Source organism: Rhinopithecus roxellana, chromosome 4, assembly GCF_007565055.1.
Source record: "Rhinopithecus roxellana isolate Shanxi Qingling chromosome 4, ASM756505v1, whole genome shotgun sequence".
Taxonomy (NCBI): Eukaryota; Metazoa; Chordata; class Mammalia; order Primates; family Cercopithecidae; genus Rhinopithecus; species Rhinopithecus roxellana.
Window position 1 is genome coordinate 70,376,616 of NC_044552.1, and position 16,793 is coordinate 70,393,408.

Here is a 16,793-nt window from a genome sequence, read left to right on the forward strand (position 1 = left end):
TTTGTTTTTTTGAGACAGAGTCTCACTCTGTTGTCTAGGCTGGAGTGCAGTGTGGCTCGATCTTGGCTCACTGCAACCTCCGTCTCCCAGGTTCAAGTGATTCTCCTGCCTCAGCCTCCCAAGTAGCTGTGATCACAAGCACATGCCACCAGGACTGGCTGATTTTTGTATTTTTATTTGTTTTGAGGTGGAATCTAGCTTTGTCGCCCAGGCTGGAGTGCAGTGGCATGATCTCAGCTCACTGCAACCTCCACCTCCCATGTTCAAGCAATTCTCCCGCCTCAGCCTCCCAAGTAGCTGGGATTACAGGTGCCCGCCACCATGCCTGTAATTTTAGTAGAATTTTTGTATTTTCAGTAAAATTTTTGTATTTTTAGTAGAGATGGGGTTTCGCCATGTTAGACTGGTCTCAAACTCCCGACCTCAAGTGATCCGCCGGACTCGGCCTCCCAAAGTGCTGGGATTACAGGCTTGAGCCACCACACCTGGCCTGAATTTAATCTTTTATCACCATGAAGTAACCCTCTTTTTCTCTAATAATAATTATTCTTGCCCTGAAGTGTTCTGATAGCTACACCAGCTTTCTTTTGGTGTTTGTGTGACGTCTTTTTCCATCTTTTTTATTTTGAGCCTTTCTGTAGCCAATGTGTCAGATGGGTCTCATAAACATACAGTAGGGTGTTATTTCTTATCCAGTCTGTCATACTCTCTTTTAACTGGGGCATTTAGTTCATTTACATTTAATGCAATCATTACTATATTTGGGTTTTAATTTGCCATGCCATTTTGTGCTTTCTCTTAGTACCATCTGTTCCTTATTTCTTTTCCCCTCCGTTTGTGCCTTAAGATTTTTATTTATTTCCCTTTTTCTCCTCTCCTAGTTCGGAATTCATTATACACTATTTTTTGTCTATTATTGGTTATCTTAGAAACAAGACATATCATTAAATTCTCAAAGTCTAGTGATAATCATTATTGTTTTACCTTTCTCGTGAATAATGCAACAACCTTGGAGCATTTTAACTCCATTTATTCACCCCCAACTTATATGCTATAGTTGCTGTGCATTTTAATTTTACATATTTTAACACCCACTTGATACATTATGTTTTATAAAATTTTTATTTAATTTTTCCTAGTAGTTACCTCTTTTTTCACTCTGCATTCTTTCTTGAATTCCAGTGCCTCTGGCTGGATCATTTGCCTTCTGCCTTCCATTAATGAAGGTCTGCTGGCAGTAAACTCTTTTGCTTTATATAAAATGTCTATTTCACCTTAATATTTTAGGTGTTTATGATTTTTACTGGATGTATAATTCTAGATTGGAAGTGGTTTTCTTTTAGCACATTGATAATATCTTTCCAATGTCTTCCGGCTTCCATTGACTGATGACTTCTCAACAGCAGCAGTTTTAACTGTTGTTCTTTACACTTTTTTCTCTAACTACTTTTAAGTTCTTCCTCTTATCTTGGCTTTTCTGCAGTGTCCCTATTCTCTGTATAGATGCAGATTTATTTTTATATCCTCTGTTTTGGATTAACTTCTTCAGTCTGTGGATAAGTGTCTTTCATCAGTTCTGGAAACTTCTCAAACACTATCTCTTCAAATACTGCCTCTAAGACACTCTCTCTGTCCTTCTGCTACTCTAACCTTATGGCAGACTTTCTTATCTTTTTACTTGTCTATGTCCTTAGTCTCTCTTCCATATTTTCTACCTTTAGTTTCTCTGTACTACGTTCTGAATACTTTCTCTTTCTGACCTCTCTTCCAGTTCACAAACTTTCTTCAGGTGTAATCTAATTTCAACTAGTTTCCTTGTCTAGAATCTATTTCTATTCTAAGTCAAATCTATTTCAGACTTTCTAAAACCTAAGTCATTATATAAGCCTGTTTATGAAGATATTTCAACCTTGTGTTTAAAAAAAAAAACATGCTAAGCATAGTTGTTTAATCATCTGTGTCTAATAGTTCCAGTATCTCAAGTTTTGTTTATTTATTTATTTATTTGGCACAGAGATCTGTTCTGCTGCTGTTCTCATTCATGGTATCTTATTTCCTTGTATGCCTGGTTATCTTTATTCACTGATATGGCATTTGAAAAACTATTTGTAGGAATAATTTAAAGGCTGGGGTGAATATATCCTCCTAATTTGCTTTGGTCAGATGCCTGGAGACACTCCCAGTCTGGAATCCTCTTAACTCAAGTGGTGGGCTTGGGATTCCTTGAATTACCCAAGAGTCACGAGCACAGTATATTTCCTTCTAGGTCATCCTTACTTTGTGTATACAGCCTTCTGCAGTCCCAGCTTAATGTGTTTGGGACTATCCGACTCCCTTGGCAAGCCCTGGTCTTTAACTTCTGTCCCTCTTACTTTGGGAATTTGCCAAAACCATAGCTCCATTTCTTGGTTGCTGCTTTTGGCTCTGCAAATGACTTCACAGTGGGACCTTGTACAAAGAGACCCAACTAAAGAAGTTAAGTGGGGTCAGAAATACAGATCCCTGCTCTATATCCCAAGCCATATGCTGGAAGAGGAAAGGCCTTTTAAAAATTATCTGCTGAGCTGTGATTGCGCCACTGCACTCCAGCCTGGGTGACAGAGACCTTGTCTCAAATAAATAAACAAATATTATCTGCCCACAGGGGACTTTCTTTTTTTTGTAATTGTCTGCATACTGAGGTTGCCAAATATGTGAGTGGCACCCTTGCCTCAAGCCAATGTAGTTCTGCTTGCTGGTCTCCTCTTCAGTTTGTTGCCTTTTCCTGGACTTTTTTTTTTTTTTTTGAGATGAAGTCTTGCTCTGTCACCCATGCTGCATGATCTCAGCTCACTGCAACCTCCACCTCCCGAGTTCGAGGGATTCTCCCGCGTCAGCCTCCCAAGTAGCTGGGATTACAAGAACCCGCCACCACGCCTGGCTGATTTTTGTATTTTTAGTAAAGAGACGGGGTTTCACCATGTTGGCCAGGCTGGTCTTGAACTTCTGACCTCAGGTGATCCACTCTCCTCAGCCTCCCAAAGTGCTGAAACTACAGGCATAAGCCACCACGCCCAGCCTCCTGGACTCTATTTCTATAGATAAAATAATGGGCCAGGCACGGTGGCTCGCACCTGTAACCCCAGCACTTTGGGAGGCCAATGTGGGCAGATCACCTGAGGTCAGGAGTTCAAGACCAGCCTGGCCAACATGGTGAAACCCTGTCTCTACTAAAAATACAAAAATCAGCAGGGCGTGGTAGCACACACCTATGATGCCAGCTACTCGGGAGGCTGAGGCAGAAGAACGGCTTGAACCCGGGAGGCAGAGGTTGCAGTGAGCCAAGATTGTGTACTCCAGCCTGGGCGACAGAGCAAGACTCCGTCTCATAATGATAATACTACTTTGGCCAATAAATCATTATTTTCTTTGTAGCTCTTTGATCAATTAAAAACATTTTGTCAGCCAGGAGTGGTGGCTCACGCCTGTAATCCCAGCACTTTGGGAGGCTGAGGCGGGCGGATCATGAGGTCAGGGGATCGAGACTATCCTGGCTAACATGGTAAGAGCCCGTCTCTACTAAAAATACAAAAAAAATTAGCCAGGCGTGGTGGCGGGTGCCTGTAGTCCCAGCTAATTGGGAGGCTGAGGCAGGAGAATGTTGTGAACCCAGGAAGCGGAGCTTGCAGTGAGCCGAGATGGCGCCACTGCACTTCAGCCTGGGCAACAGAACGAGACTCCATCTCAAAAAAAAAAAAAAAAAATTTCCTCTAGATTCTTTAATTGTCCTCACTGGAAGATTAGATCCAAATGATCTATCCTGCTATTACTGAAAGCAGAAGCCTGTTATTATTATTATTATTATTATTATTATTATTATTACTATTATTATTTTGAGATGGAGTCTCGCTCTGTCGCCCAGGCTGGAGTGCAGTGGCAGGATCTTGGCTCACTGCAAGCTCCGCCTCCCAGGTTCACGCCATTCTCCTGCCTCAGCCTCCCGAGTAGCTGGGACTACAGGCGCCCACCACCTCGCCCGGCTAGTTTTTTGTATTTTTTAGTAGAGACGGGGTTTCACCATGTTAGCCAGGATGGTCTCGATCTCCTGACCTCATGATCCACCCATCTCAGCCTCCCAAAGTGCTGGGATTACAGGCTTGAGCCACCACGCCCGGCCTATTATTTTTTAAGATATCTTTTTCACTAATATTCCAGTTTATGTTGCAATAACTTGATCAATAAGCACAGTGGCTATTATTTGGATTTTGACTTTTATAGAGCTTTCTTTTTAGAATAAATTGTGTATCAAAGTAACAAATGCTCAGCTGGGCGCAGTGGCTCACGCCTACAATCCCAGCACTTTGGGAAACTGAGGCAGGTGGATCACTTGAGGTCAGGAGTTCGAAACCAGCCTGGCCAACATAGTGAAATCCCCCATCTCTACTAAAAATACAAAAATTAGCTGGGTGTGGGTGGCAGGCGCCTTTAATCCCAGCTACTTGGGAGGCTGAAGCAGGACCATCGCTTGTACCAGGGAGGCAGAGGTTGCAGCAAGCCGAGCTCACGCCACTGCACTCCAGCTTGCGTAAGAGTGAGACTCTGTCTCAAAAAAAAAAAAAGAAAAGAAAAAAGTAACAAATACTCATAAAATTAAGCATTAAAGTATTAAAAGTTCACCTAAAATCTATCCAGAAGTAATCATAAACATTATTTTAGAAATCTATGTGTATTATATATTATAGTGTCTCAGATTTTACTATACATATACACAGAGGTTTCTAGAATATATATATAAAACGTGTTTATTAAATGTAGATTATTAAATATATTAAATATATATTCTAGAATACATATTTAATGTTTAATATTTACTAGATGACAGAATGCTATGTCATATAGTAAATTATTTAATATTAATGACATATAGTATGATGGCATACTATATGTCATTATCTAATAAACTTAATTTACTTTAAGCTAAGGTAAAACTAGAACTGCACAGTATTCCCCAAGTTCTTGAAGGTTTGAGCATGCCAGTCCATTACCTTTGTACCCATTTCAAGGGCAACTTAGCTGGGCACACAATTCTTTCTCTCCAACATTACTGTTTTCTAACATAAGTGTTTTTGTTTTTAGAGTTTTTGTTTGCATTTTAAAGTGTGCTATTTTCATTCTTTTTTTTGAATGTCTGGATTTAATTAAGAAGCAAAATTTTCAGGAAAGGCACATAGGTCCCTATTCCTTGAGGTGATGTTCACAATGCCTGTCTATTGCCTTTACAATTGAATAGCATACCTATTATCTTCTAATTATTTTATTTTGCTTCTGCATCTATTGTGGTTCCATATCCATCCAGCCACCTCTCTATTAATAGAATTTTCATCCATTTCTTTTTTTTTGAGACAGAGTCTCGCTCTGTCACCCAGGCTTGGAGTACAGTGGCGCAATCTCAGCTCACTGCAACCTCTGCCTCCTGGGTTCAAGCGATTCCCCTGCCTCAGCCTCCCAAGTAGCTGGGATTACAGGTACGCACCACCACACCTAATTTTTTTTTTTTTTAATTTCAGTAGAGACGGGGTTTCACCATGTTGGTCAGGATGGTCTCGATCTCCTGACCTCATGATCTGCCCACCTTGGCCTCCCAAAGTGCTGGGACTACAGGCATGAGCCACCATACCCAGCCCCATGTCTGTTCTTTAATGTGCTGTTTCTACTTCTGTAATTGTGCTGATTTGATTTTCAAGTGGTTTCCACCTGTTCCTTCATCACTTTTTGTTGTTGTTGTTCAGGGATTGTATTTCCTTTTGGAATTGCACCTTCAGCCATCATTTTATACAGATGCTCCTTATGATGGGGCTGCATCCCCATAAACCCACTGTAAGTCAAAAATGCATTTAACACTCTGATAGGCCGGGCGCGGTGGCTCAGGCCTGTAATCCCAGCACTTTGGGAGGCCGAAGTGGGTGGATCACAAGGTCAGGAGATGGAGACCATCCTGGCTAACTCAGTGAAACTATTCCGTCTCTACCAAAAATACAAAAAAATTAGCTGGGCATGGTGGCGGGTGCCTGTAGTCCTAGCTACTCGGGAGGCTGAGGCAGGAGAATGGCATGAACCCTGGAGGCAGAGCTTGCAGTGAGCCGAGATCACGCCACTGCACTCCAGCCTGGGTGACAGAGTGAGACTCCGTCTCAAAAAAAAAAAAAAAAGAAAAAACACTCTGATAAACCCATTGTGAACTGAATGAATTGTAAGTTGACCCATCATTAAGCCAGCGACTATCTGTACTTATTTTGCTTTACTGTGTTGTTTATGTGCTATGCCATTTCTTTTAACCTTGCTTATGTATAATTTTACCCAGACCCCTACCTGCCTGATAAATGGAAGGTGGACCCTCCATTTCACAGACGGAATAAAAAGAAAAGGTAAGTGGCTCTCCTGGAAAACTACTCTAATTTAGTTAGGAATATATTGGATATCTCTTCCACATCTTATTTTTTAAAGCACAGCTGTATTCGTTCTATTAAAAATTTAAGAAACAGGGTTTCTATTCCATTACTCTGAATTAACGAACAGTTGTTTCAACTGTGGTTTATCTGCCACGGCTCACAGAAAGCAGAACAAGAAAACGTGCTAAACAGGGCCAGGTGCGATGGCTCACGCCTGTAATCGCAGCATTATGGGAGGCCAAGGCGGGTGGATCACAAGGTCAAGAGATCGAGACCATCCTGGCCAACATGGTGAAACCTCGTTTCTACTAAAATACAAAAATTAGCTGGGCGTGGTGGTGCGTGGCTGTAGTCCCAGCTACTCGGGAGGCTGAGGCAGGAGAATCGCTTGAACCTGGGAGGTGGAGGGTGCAGTGAGCTGACATCGCGCCACTGTGCTCCAGCCTGGGCAACAGAGCAAGACTCCATCTCAAAAAAAAAAAAAAAAAAGTACTAAACATATCTACCCCTTCTTCCCATGTTATCACATTAGATAGTACATTTGTTGTTAGCAACTGTCATATTTGCTATATCTACATACAGCAATAAATAAGTGGGTTTTGCTAGATTGTTGTATAATGAAACAATCAGATGCTGATAGGGTTTATTGATGAGCCATTTACCTTCAGATACTGTACTCCAGTTTTAGCTTTGACTATCTCATTCTACAAAAGTCTACCATCTTCAAAATTTAAGCGTAGACTTACCATTTGACCAGCAATTCCACTGAAGAAAATCAAAAACATCTATCCACACAAAAATTTGTACACAAATGATCATGGTAGCATTATTTATCACAGACAAAAAATGAACAAAACCTAGATGTCCATCAGCTGATTGGATAAACATGGCATATAACACAATGGAGTAATTTTGGCCATAAAAAGGAAGTACTGATACATGCTATATCATGAATGAACCTTGAAAACATGCTAATGGAAGGCAGAGAGCGCCACATATTGTACAATTCCATTTACATAAAATCCCTAAATCCATAGAAACAGAAAAGAGATTGGTGTTTACCGCAGACTGGGGAAAGCAGAGGTGGGAACTGACTGCTCATGGGCATGGGGTTCTTTTGGGGATGATGAAATATCCTGAAATTAGATAGCAATGATGGTGCACAACTCAGCGAACTATATACTAAAAACCAGTGAACTGAGGCTGGGAACAGTGGCTCTGGCCTATAATCACAGCACTTTGAGAGGCCAAGGCAGGAGGGTGGCTTGAGACCAGGAGTTTGAGACCTGGGCAACACAGTGAGACCCTGTCTCTATAAAAAAGTATTATTTTGTTTTTTAATTAGCCGGGTATGGTGGCATGCACCTGGAGTCCTAGCTGCTTGGTAGGCTGAAGCAAAAGGATCTCTTGAGCCCAGGAGTTTGAGGTTACAGTGAGCCATGATCATGCCACTGTACTCCAGCTTGGGCAACAGAGTGAGACCCTGTCTCTAAACAACAACAAAAAAGAATTGTAAAATTTAATAGAGTGAATCTTATGGTATGTAAATTATCTCAATAATGCTTTACTCTAAAGAAAAAAACACTGATTTCCTACTTCTTGCATGCTATAGAGGTCAATTAATACCACTTCCAAATGAGCAGGGAAGAAAGGTTTACTTTAGTTAAAGAGAATCTGAGAATCTTGATACTAAGAATTGCTAATTCATTTAATGGCTTAGAATAGTTTTATTTCATACTGTGATCAATAATGGATTAGCTACTTTATCCTTATCTAGGACCAATTCCAAGCATAGGCAACTACAGTCTGGAAAGAATTATTGTAAGCTAGAATTTCTCTAAAAAAGAAAAAGATTTGTTCTCAGCAATATGAAAATAGATACAAGGAACTGACCCAGACATGACAATAGGTCTAATGAAGTTAACACCAGTAATAATGTGTCAGATAAAATGTAGAACTGAAAGCTAAAAACTCAAACTTTAAAAAACTGACACATTTTTAAAATGTACAGCAAATCAATACCCAGAAGTAAAAGAGTCTTTAATGTTCTAGTTCATTCTTCTCTCCATTTTAGGTACTCTCTTAATGGCATTTTTATGGTGAGTTGAGTTAGTGGTAGCTCTCCCCTCAGAACCTGCTGTGCCCCTCCTGCACGCGCCGGGAAAGTCACAGACGGGAAAGGGCACTGTCTCACAGCAGCTTTGCTCCAGTCACCAGGCCCAACACCGCAAACCATAAAGCAGCACACAGGGACTTCTTTACGCCAAAGGAGCCCAATCCAGCCTTTCCTTCTGTGCCTGCCACTGCCGGGTTGATGCTTTACAGCGCTTGAAGGGAGAACAATGTTCTGTAGTCTGCAACACATGCCAGACCATGTTGAAGCTATGATCACTATGTTTACATGATTGCTTAGAGCTTAAAAGGAGAAACAGAACACCAAGTTTCTTGCACTGAATTCACATATGAAAATTGGAAGAGGACAACTGTTAGTTTTCAAGGTCTTTGGCTAAAGTTTCACGGATGAATTGTAAAGTACGCTGGTACAAAAAAGCATCCTTTTTCTTTGGCTTACAAATGTTCAAATGGTTAACATCCACGGGAATCAGATCTCCAATGCCTAAATCTGAAGAAAACAAAAAAGTCAATAAACCTAAGTAAAAATATAAGCTTTCCCCTTGACAATACTGAAAGGGGCCAAATGGATAGTTCCAGATATTGCTTTGGTTGAGACAAGGGATTCTTAAAAGATAAAGGAACCTGAAGTTTGATTGTAGCTAAACTACATTTGATGAAACAGGCAGGAATGGATTCTCAGTCAGCATAACCATAATTTTATGCTTTCCGTAAACTTTTCATATGTGTTCTGGCCTACTTCCTTATTTCAGAGCAAGCAGAGACTGAGCACTAGCATCTTCAAAACCTTCTTACACCTGCAGGTTATTACTAACTTACTTCAGAGTTTCTGTTATAAACTTCCTAGTAAGCTCCTTTGTCCTGGTGAAATGAATGGGAATGTTTCACATGGGATCCATTCTATACCTAAACCGCAATGATCACTTTCAGGGTAAAAATGATTTAGTGCTTGAGATATTTCAGTCTAGCAAAGTCCCCCTACACGGAAGTGATAAGAGGTACTAGTGAGGCCACCTAGGTGAGGAATGCAGGTGGTAGTTATAAAGGAAGAAGAGCCTCTTGGTGACAGAATTAGGACAAGGCTATGCCACTCCAAGCAGCTGGTCCATGATATTAACTTTCCTTTTGGGCCAAGCACAGTGGCTCACACCAGTAATCCCAGCACTTTGGGAGGCCAACGCAGGAGGGACTGCTTGAGGTCAGGAATTTGAGATCAGCCTGGGCAACACAGCAAGACCCCATCTATACACAAAATTTAAAAATTAGACAGGTGTGGTGGTGTGCACCTGTGGTCCCAGCTACTCAGGAGGCTGAAGTGGGAGGATCGCTTGAGCCCAGGAGTTTGACGCTGCAATGAGCTATGATCGTACCACTGAACTCCAGCCTGGATGACAAAGTGAGACCCTGTCTCTTAAAAACAAAAAACTTGGCTATTGCTTCAAGCTTCCAAAGTCCTTTTTAAAAACATCTGGCAGCTGTTCTTTGGAACTCTTCAAGTTCTTCAACTACTAAACAGTAACTCCTTACCCTATAGCATGTTACTTTAAGGTAAAATTTTTCAGTTCTACTACAAAGTATGACATTTTTCATTTTATTTAGATAGCATATAATGAAGTTAGGACAAAACTCATTATGTAGACAAAAGAACCATCTGGCAAGCACTCCAGATGCATGCTGTCCCTAGCTTGAAGGACCCACAGTGTGGCTGGTCACCACCAGAACAGCACCTAAGCCAGCCTCAGAGGCGGTAAGAAAGGGGGTCCCAGAGATAACAGGCAAGCTGAAAACGTGGCCAGGTGAGGCAAAAGCAATTCAGGTGGTGAAATGTACGGGATATCTACTATGTACGGAGTAATAGAGGAGTCTATGAAAACATTTAAGATCTGGGCTGTAATCCATTACATGACACTAGAGAGCCGGCATTGGCCATTTCCCTCAACCCCAGGATCATGAAGAGACTGTATTTCAACACTAGTTTTTCCCATTGGAATATTTCTGGAGCTTTACTATTCCCCATGGATCTTCCATTTATGAAAGCTTCCATACTTTTAGCTGATTTTCTTAAGGGTTCTGCATGTAAATATAAGTCTATTAAATAAATGCCCCTTTCAATCTAGCTGATAGAAGAGCTTTGTTTCTTTCTTTACTCCAATAGAGTTCACTGTTGATACCTAACTTAGAGTTAGCCAATTAACCCTTCTCATCTGATCAGTTATATAAAGGGCAGGGAGAGGTAATGCCCAGGTTATATGTTTACAGAGAAATTTTAATTTATTGCTGAAAAGAATAAAAGAATTCAAATCTAGATCTTCAAAAACTATCTCCTAAAACTGAGAACCTGGATATAAAAATTGCTATTTACAAGTAAATGCTAGGTACAATTAAGCATCTAACAGCCAACAAGTTTCAAAAGAGTGAATACCTGCTGATTCCACAGGCACCACATGGAGCTTAATCATGCTGCCAATGTAGGTTGGCAGTGTTTCCACAAAATTCAGCACCTGGAAGTTTTTGTCTTTAGCAAACTCCAGAAAGTCATCTTGCAGTGTTTTAAGTGCAGGAGAATCTGTAAAATTATACAGAACAAGACTGTGACAAGTTATTTATCCAATTCATAATAAAATGCATTAATCTTTCAAATTTAGAGAGGAAATTAGAATTCTGATTCAAGACAGTGGCTTGAGTAAACGTTTATTTTCTCCCCTGCCAAGAAGTCATTAAGATTCAAGGAAAAAGCTAAAACCAAGAACTGACAGGACAGTCAGCAGCAGGAGAGGTTTTATCACATTACTGGGGGCAGGAAGCAGTTCCCAGGGCAGGCTGGTGTGTGGGACCGCAGGGGTCCTCCAGTGATGATGGTACGGCTACACCCACCCCAAAGCCCAGCCTCGCATCAGCAAAGCCTGTCTACAATCACAGAGTGCCTGTCCCTTTCCATCCCTCACCCTCACATATGAAAGAGCAACCAAGAGGCACAAGATAGGCCTATGACCTAAAAGAGATGGATCAAATAAGCAAACAGAAAAGCTGGCCGCAGAAAAAAACAGCTAGATGAGGAATAGAAGGGAACTCACAAAGCTTCTACTTAGGATCTTTAGAATTATTTGAAAAGATAAGCCACAAAACAAGAAGACGCCATGAGTGCAGAACCACCAGGGCACAGGAAAGAAGGCACGTGTGGAAAACAAAATCTGACTCCATGAAAGGAAAGTCCAACAGAAGGTTTCGAAGAAATCAAGAGATTCTCCATAAAGTAGAACAAAGAGAAAATAGGAGCAAAAAGACACCTGGTATATTTAGGCTCGAGCCAGGGAGTCGAAATTCTGATTAACAGGTGTTCCAGAGAGAAAACTGCTTATTAATTAAACCAAAGAGAGTACTTTAAAATTAATGCTCACAATCTCAAAGTTTCATTTACATTTTTTTTTTTTTTGAGACGGAGTCTCGCTCTGTCGCCCAGGCTGGAGTGCAGTGGCCGGATCTCAGCTCACTGCAAGCTCCGCCTCCCGGGTTTACGCCATTCTCCTGCCTCAGCCTCCCGAGTAGCTGGGACTACAAGCGCCCACCACCTCGCCCGGCTAGTTTTTTATATTTTTTAGTAGAGACGGGGTTTCACCGGGTTAGCCAGGATGGTCTCGATCTCCTGACCTTGTGATCCGCCCGTCTCGGCCTCCCAAAGTGCTGGGATTACAGGCTTGAGCCACCGCGCCCAGCCTCATTTACATTTTAACAGTTGACGATTCTCCACTCATGGGGAAAAAAGCCATTTATTGGTAATTTGGAATAATACTTAAAAGCAAAACATTATGTGATTTTTCTAATGTTAAGTATTTAAGATAATATTAAAATTATTGCAACGCTTGAGTAAATAATGGCTTAAGAACAAAATGAGGCTGGGTGTGATGGCTCACGCCTGTAATCCCAGCACTTTGGGAGGCTGAGGCAGGTGGATCACGAGGTCAGGAGGTCAAGGCCATCCTGGCTAACACGGTGAAACCCCATCTCTACTAAAAATATAAAAAAATTAGCCGGGCTTGGTGGCGGGCGCCTGTAGTCCCAGCTACTCAGGAGGCTGTGGCCTGAGAATGGCATGAACCCAGGAGGCAGAGCTTGCAGTTAGCCGAGATCTCGCCACTGCACTCCAGCCTGAGTGACAGAGCAAGACTCCATCTCAAAAAAAAAAAAAAAAAAAAAAAATGAGACGTTATCAAAGAAAAATCAAGCCCAACACAAAATTTCCATGAATAGTCTAAACACAATTATATACAAATTATGAAATGAGATAATATATTCAGGGAAGAAACTTTTTCTTCTTCTCTGTATAAGTGATGTTAATATAACCCCAATTTCCTTTATGACAGAAAATATTACCCTTGCTAAGTTCTTTGACTTCCAAAGAGGGAAACAGAAGATAGCGAATATTAACAGAGTATTCAGCCAAATGTGATCCATGATGAGGGACACTATAAAAAATTATTCCTCTGGTATTGTTGATAACAGCACTCATTTCTGGCTTCTTAGAGGCTTCCAACAGCATCTTTTTGACGAGAAGACCTAGCCACAGACAAGGAAGAAAAACAATGCATAAGCTATTTTCCTTCCCTCTGTTACTGTAAAAAAAGAAAAGGCCAAACAAGAAATACATAAAAAGAGATGCTTTCTTTTAAAAAATGGTTTAAACAATTCTCCGTACAGTAGTATAAGAAATAAGGCCTTAAAACATTTAATAATACTCCTGATCCTTACAGTGCAAGCCTACAAACAGGTAAGAGTCTAGAAACTCATTTGTAGGGCAGATCCTCGTCTGACAGGATCTACTGTCCCACTGCAGAAACATGAGGTATGCCCAGCTGGGAGCTCCCTCAGGTCGTGAGTGTGGTGTGGCCGGTCTCTCAGCCTGCCATGGCAGCCCGCTGATGACCACACTGTCAGGACGGTGCTATTATTCCACAGCACACAGTCCCCCATGGAGAACACAGCTTTCATGGCAACTGTTCCTCTGGAGGCACCTTTTCCTCCATCTCCCTGCCCCGGCTTTGGAACCCATAATGAAACACAAAAATCTCAAAGATGATGACAGTGGGTCTTTAAGGACACAAAGGGCTACACCCACCTTTGTCTTAGCAAAAAGCCCCACCTCAGAGGCAATCCCCAGTGCTTCATCAGATAAACTAGGCCACGGGCTGCAGAAAGGCCTTCTGCAAGGTGGGTGGTGAAAATTTCAAACTGGACTGGGGGAGTCGCACGCAGGGGAGGCAGTTCCATAAGCAACCACTAGGACCCCAAGAACAGACACTTGATCACACCTGCACCTCAGCAGCTCTGAGCCTGGTGTGAGCAGGCACCCAGGGTTTGGGACTGTGGGCACTAAAGTGACCATAGATTCTGCAATGGTGAGGGGGAGCAGAAAGAATAAAGGGGCACCCTAGGGCCCCCCAGGAATGCTGAGGCATGTTGACGAGGTGGGTTTATATGAAATGGGCTGCTTCTCATGTTTATTCATTACTGCTTCTCATGTTTATTCATTACTGCTATGTGAAAGCACTACACTGTCAAACCCATATCCCTCTTAGATGGTTTGGAACAGACTGCCCCTCTCTAGAGAAAGGAACAGCATGGAAGAAGAGTAGTAATTTTAAAAGTCCTAGCCATAGCTACACAGATTAATTTAGCGGGGGCAAGGGGGCCGCTATTAAGTAAAACGGAAAGACACAGTAACTTTAGGTTGGCCACAGTGGCTGAAAATAACATCACAATGGCCACTTCACAAAGTTGAAGCCACACTTACCTCCCATGCTATGTGATATCCAAACCACCGGCCTATCCCCAACACCAGCAGCTCTGAGCTTCCTAAGAAGTTCATTGCTTCTGAATGCAATGGACTTTCTGAACAAAACAAAAACAGCAGGCATGACACGAGGCTATTGATCCCCTCAATTTGCTGGCTAATTTTTAGAGTTAAGAACTTTTGTCTATAGGACCAACGCTATATACTACCTTTAGAGTTAGAAATACCCCCTTCTCTCTGCTTAATATAAAATACCCCTATTCTCTCTTCTTGAACTCATGGCCTCAAGCAATCCTCCCACCTCAGCCTCCCAAAGCACTAGGATAACAGGCATGAGCCACCCCGCCTGGGATCTCTCTGCTCAATTCCTGAAATTATTCATTCTCTGTTGTAACTTATTAACACTGGCATAATTAGAAATATCTAAGCCCAGAACAGGCCACTCATTTACTACATGAACATTGTTGGAGCATTGTGTCAGGCAATTTTTTCAGGTCAAACTTGAGTCTCCCTGCAACTGCCCCCTCAACACTTAGGATATGTCCTTTCTCATTCAAGGCCTGACAATGAAAGTATCACCAAAGACTGTGGTCTCTCTACTGGTAGTTAGGCTGCAAAAATATTTAAGCTTTCATGATTTTGGTTTATTCTTTAGAAATACTAGGATGCTATTTAGAAACACTAGAATGAGTCAAGTTCATTAGAATTTATTCCTTCCAATGCATGCTTTTATAACTAGCATAAACAGGATGCTATTAGAATCAGAATTTGAAATAAGTAATTTTTAAACTAAAGAGGAACTTCAAAACTATCTAGTCTGGTAGTTTCAAACTGTTTATCTGTAGATGCCTTTCTTCAAAATAAAGGTTCTCCAGAGCTCCTCTGGGTGAAATGGGGAGGGAGACCTGGGGTCTTGCCTGCTCACCTTGATACCCTTCTTGGGCACCTATGGGAGGTCTATTCAGAAAGCAGTTTGATAACACTGATTTAGACCAACTCTCTCAATCTGTAGACAAAGCTTCCCAGACAAGTTAACTGACTGGTCTAAGACTGCACAGCAAATCAAAGGTAGGATCTGGCTACTCTCATCCAGTAACTCTGAAATCGAGCACTCCTTCCCATGTATACAACTGGCACAGACGACATACAAGGGATATAGCGGCTGATGTTTCTCAGCATCTTTCTCTTTGCTTCCTTTAGCCAGTATGATTGTGGACACAAGAACAAAAAACATCACTTTTACTTCTCATAGAAAAGGAGACTTTGCTAGAGAATCCATGATCCTTAACTATTAGAACAGTTGTAAATAAACCATGTTAGGAGCCCACCACTGATGATATACCTAAGCCTTCTCCTATTCCACTGCTTATTGAAAGCAAACTCCTTCTAGAAGGAAGAGAAAAAAGATTAGGTTTGTTTTTCATAAGAAAATCCTGTCTGTGGCATCAAAAAATTAAAATCACTTCCCATCCAAGAGGACCTAAACTTGCGGCCTGAATTCTTCCCTGTCCTCCTGGTCTAAAAGTCGCCTCTGTTACCTTTCCATAGGGCACCTTGCTCTCCAGTCGCTGAGGGTGGTGTCATACTCCACAGATATAATTCGGAGAGCAGGACAGTCTTTTGCTAACCATGTCTAAGTAAAACAAAACATATGTGAGAACAAGTATGAATCTCCACTACTGCAATTACTGCCTAGTAAATGAAATTTACAACTAAAGGCCTATTGCAATACACCTAAAGATAGCACTGGAATAAGGTTTGAAGGTACTGTAAAAACAATTCCAGCATTTTATCTTTTTATGTCTCTGGTCTTGAAGTGGTACCAGTATTTATAGCATAAGGCCAATGAAGGTTTCAAGAGAATATTTTCAATTTTAACCCGCTATAGCCAAAAGCAAGGCCTGTTTTAAAGTCTAGATCAAACTGGCTTTTTGAAAGAATTTAGTAGAATGCTATCTCTCAGGACAGATGGCATAGTCTGACAGACTTTGGATCTGAGAATTCAAAGACACTAATAATAATGGTCACAGTTCTATCTCTGTGTACCCTAGGTCTATCATCATCTCTGTGCTTTAGTGCCACCGGAAAGTGCAAAGCATTCTTCTACTTGATAAGCCTTTGTGAAGGACAATAAGTAGTAATGGAACAATGCCCTAGAAACTATTCATATATATATGCAGCATCACTTTTAAATGAGCTTTAGATAAATTCCATTCAATGAATTCATTCCAGAATTAAGGTTCTTTGGGAGAAATAATATCAAAGAAATGTAAAGTATAAATGAGCCAGGCATAGTGGCATGTGCCTGTGGTCCCAGCTACTCAGGAGGCTGAGGGGACGACTGTTTGAGCCTGGGAGGTGGAGGCTGCAGTGCACTAAGATCGCACCGCTGCACTCCAGCCTGGGTGACAAAGTGAGATCCCCATCTCAAAAAAAAAAAAAAA

At 41.5% G+C, this 16,793-nt stretch overlaps 1 protein-coding gene across 4 annotated transcripts in view; it reads right to left on the reverse strand.

The window, feature by feature from the left end:
• Positions 1 to 7,059: 7,059 nt before the first annotated feature.
• SERAC1 (serine active site containing 1) overlaps positions 7,060 to 16,793 on the reverse strand; it is a 61,065-nt gene continuing 51,331 nt past the window's right edge. For 2 of the 4 annotated variants that reach the window (XM_010381541.1, XM_030929396.1), the window contains 5 exons: positions 15,888 to 15,982; positions 14,350 to 14,447; positions 12,933 to 13,115; positions 10,984 to 11,127; positions 8,065 to 9,051 (listed from right to left, as the gene is read on the reverse strand). In XM_010381541.1, the coding sequence (XP_010379843.1) occupies positions 8,915 to 9,051; positions 10,984 to 11,127; positions 12,933 to 13,115; positions 14,350 to 14,447; positions 15,888 to 15,982 (657 nt within the window). In that variant the 3' untranslated portion in view covers positions 8,065 to 8,914. Of the gene's footprint in view, positions 9,052 to 10,983; positions 11,128 to 12,932; positions 13,116 to 14,349; positions 14,448 to 15,887; positions 15,983 to 16,793 lie in introns of all 4 variants that reach the window. The other 2 variants (XM_010381540.2, XM_030929395.1) reach the window with 2 other exon arrangements.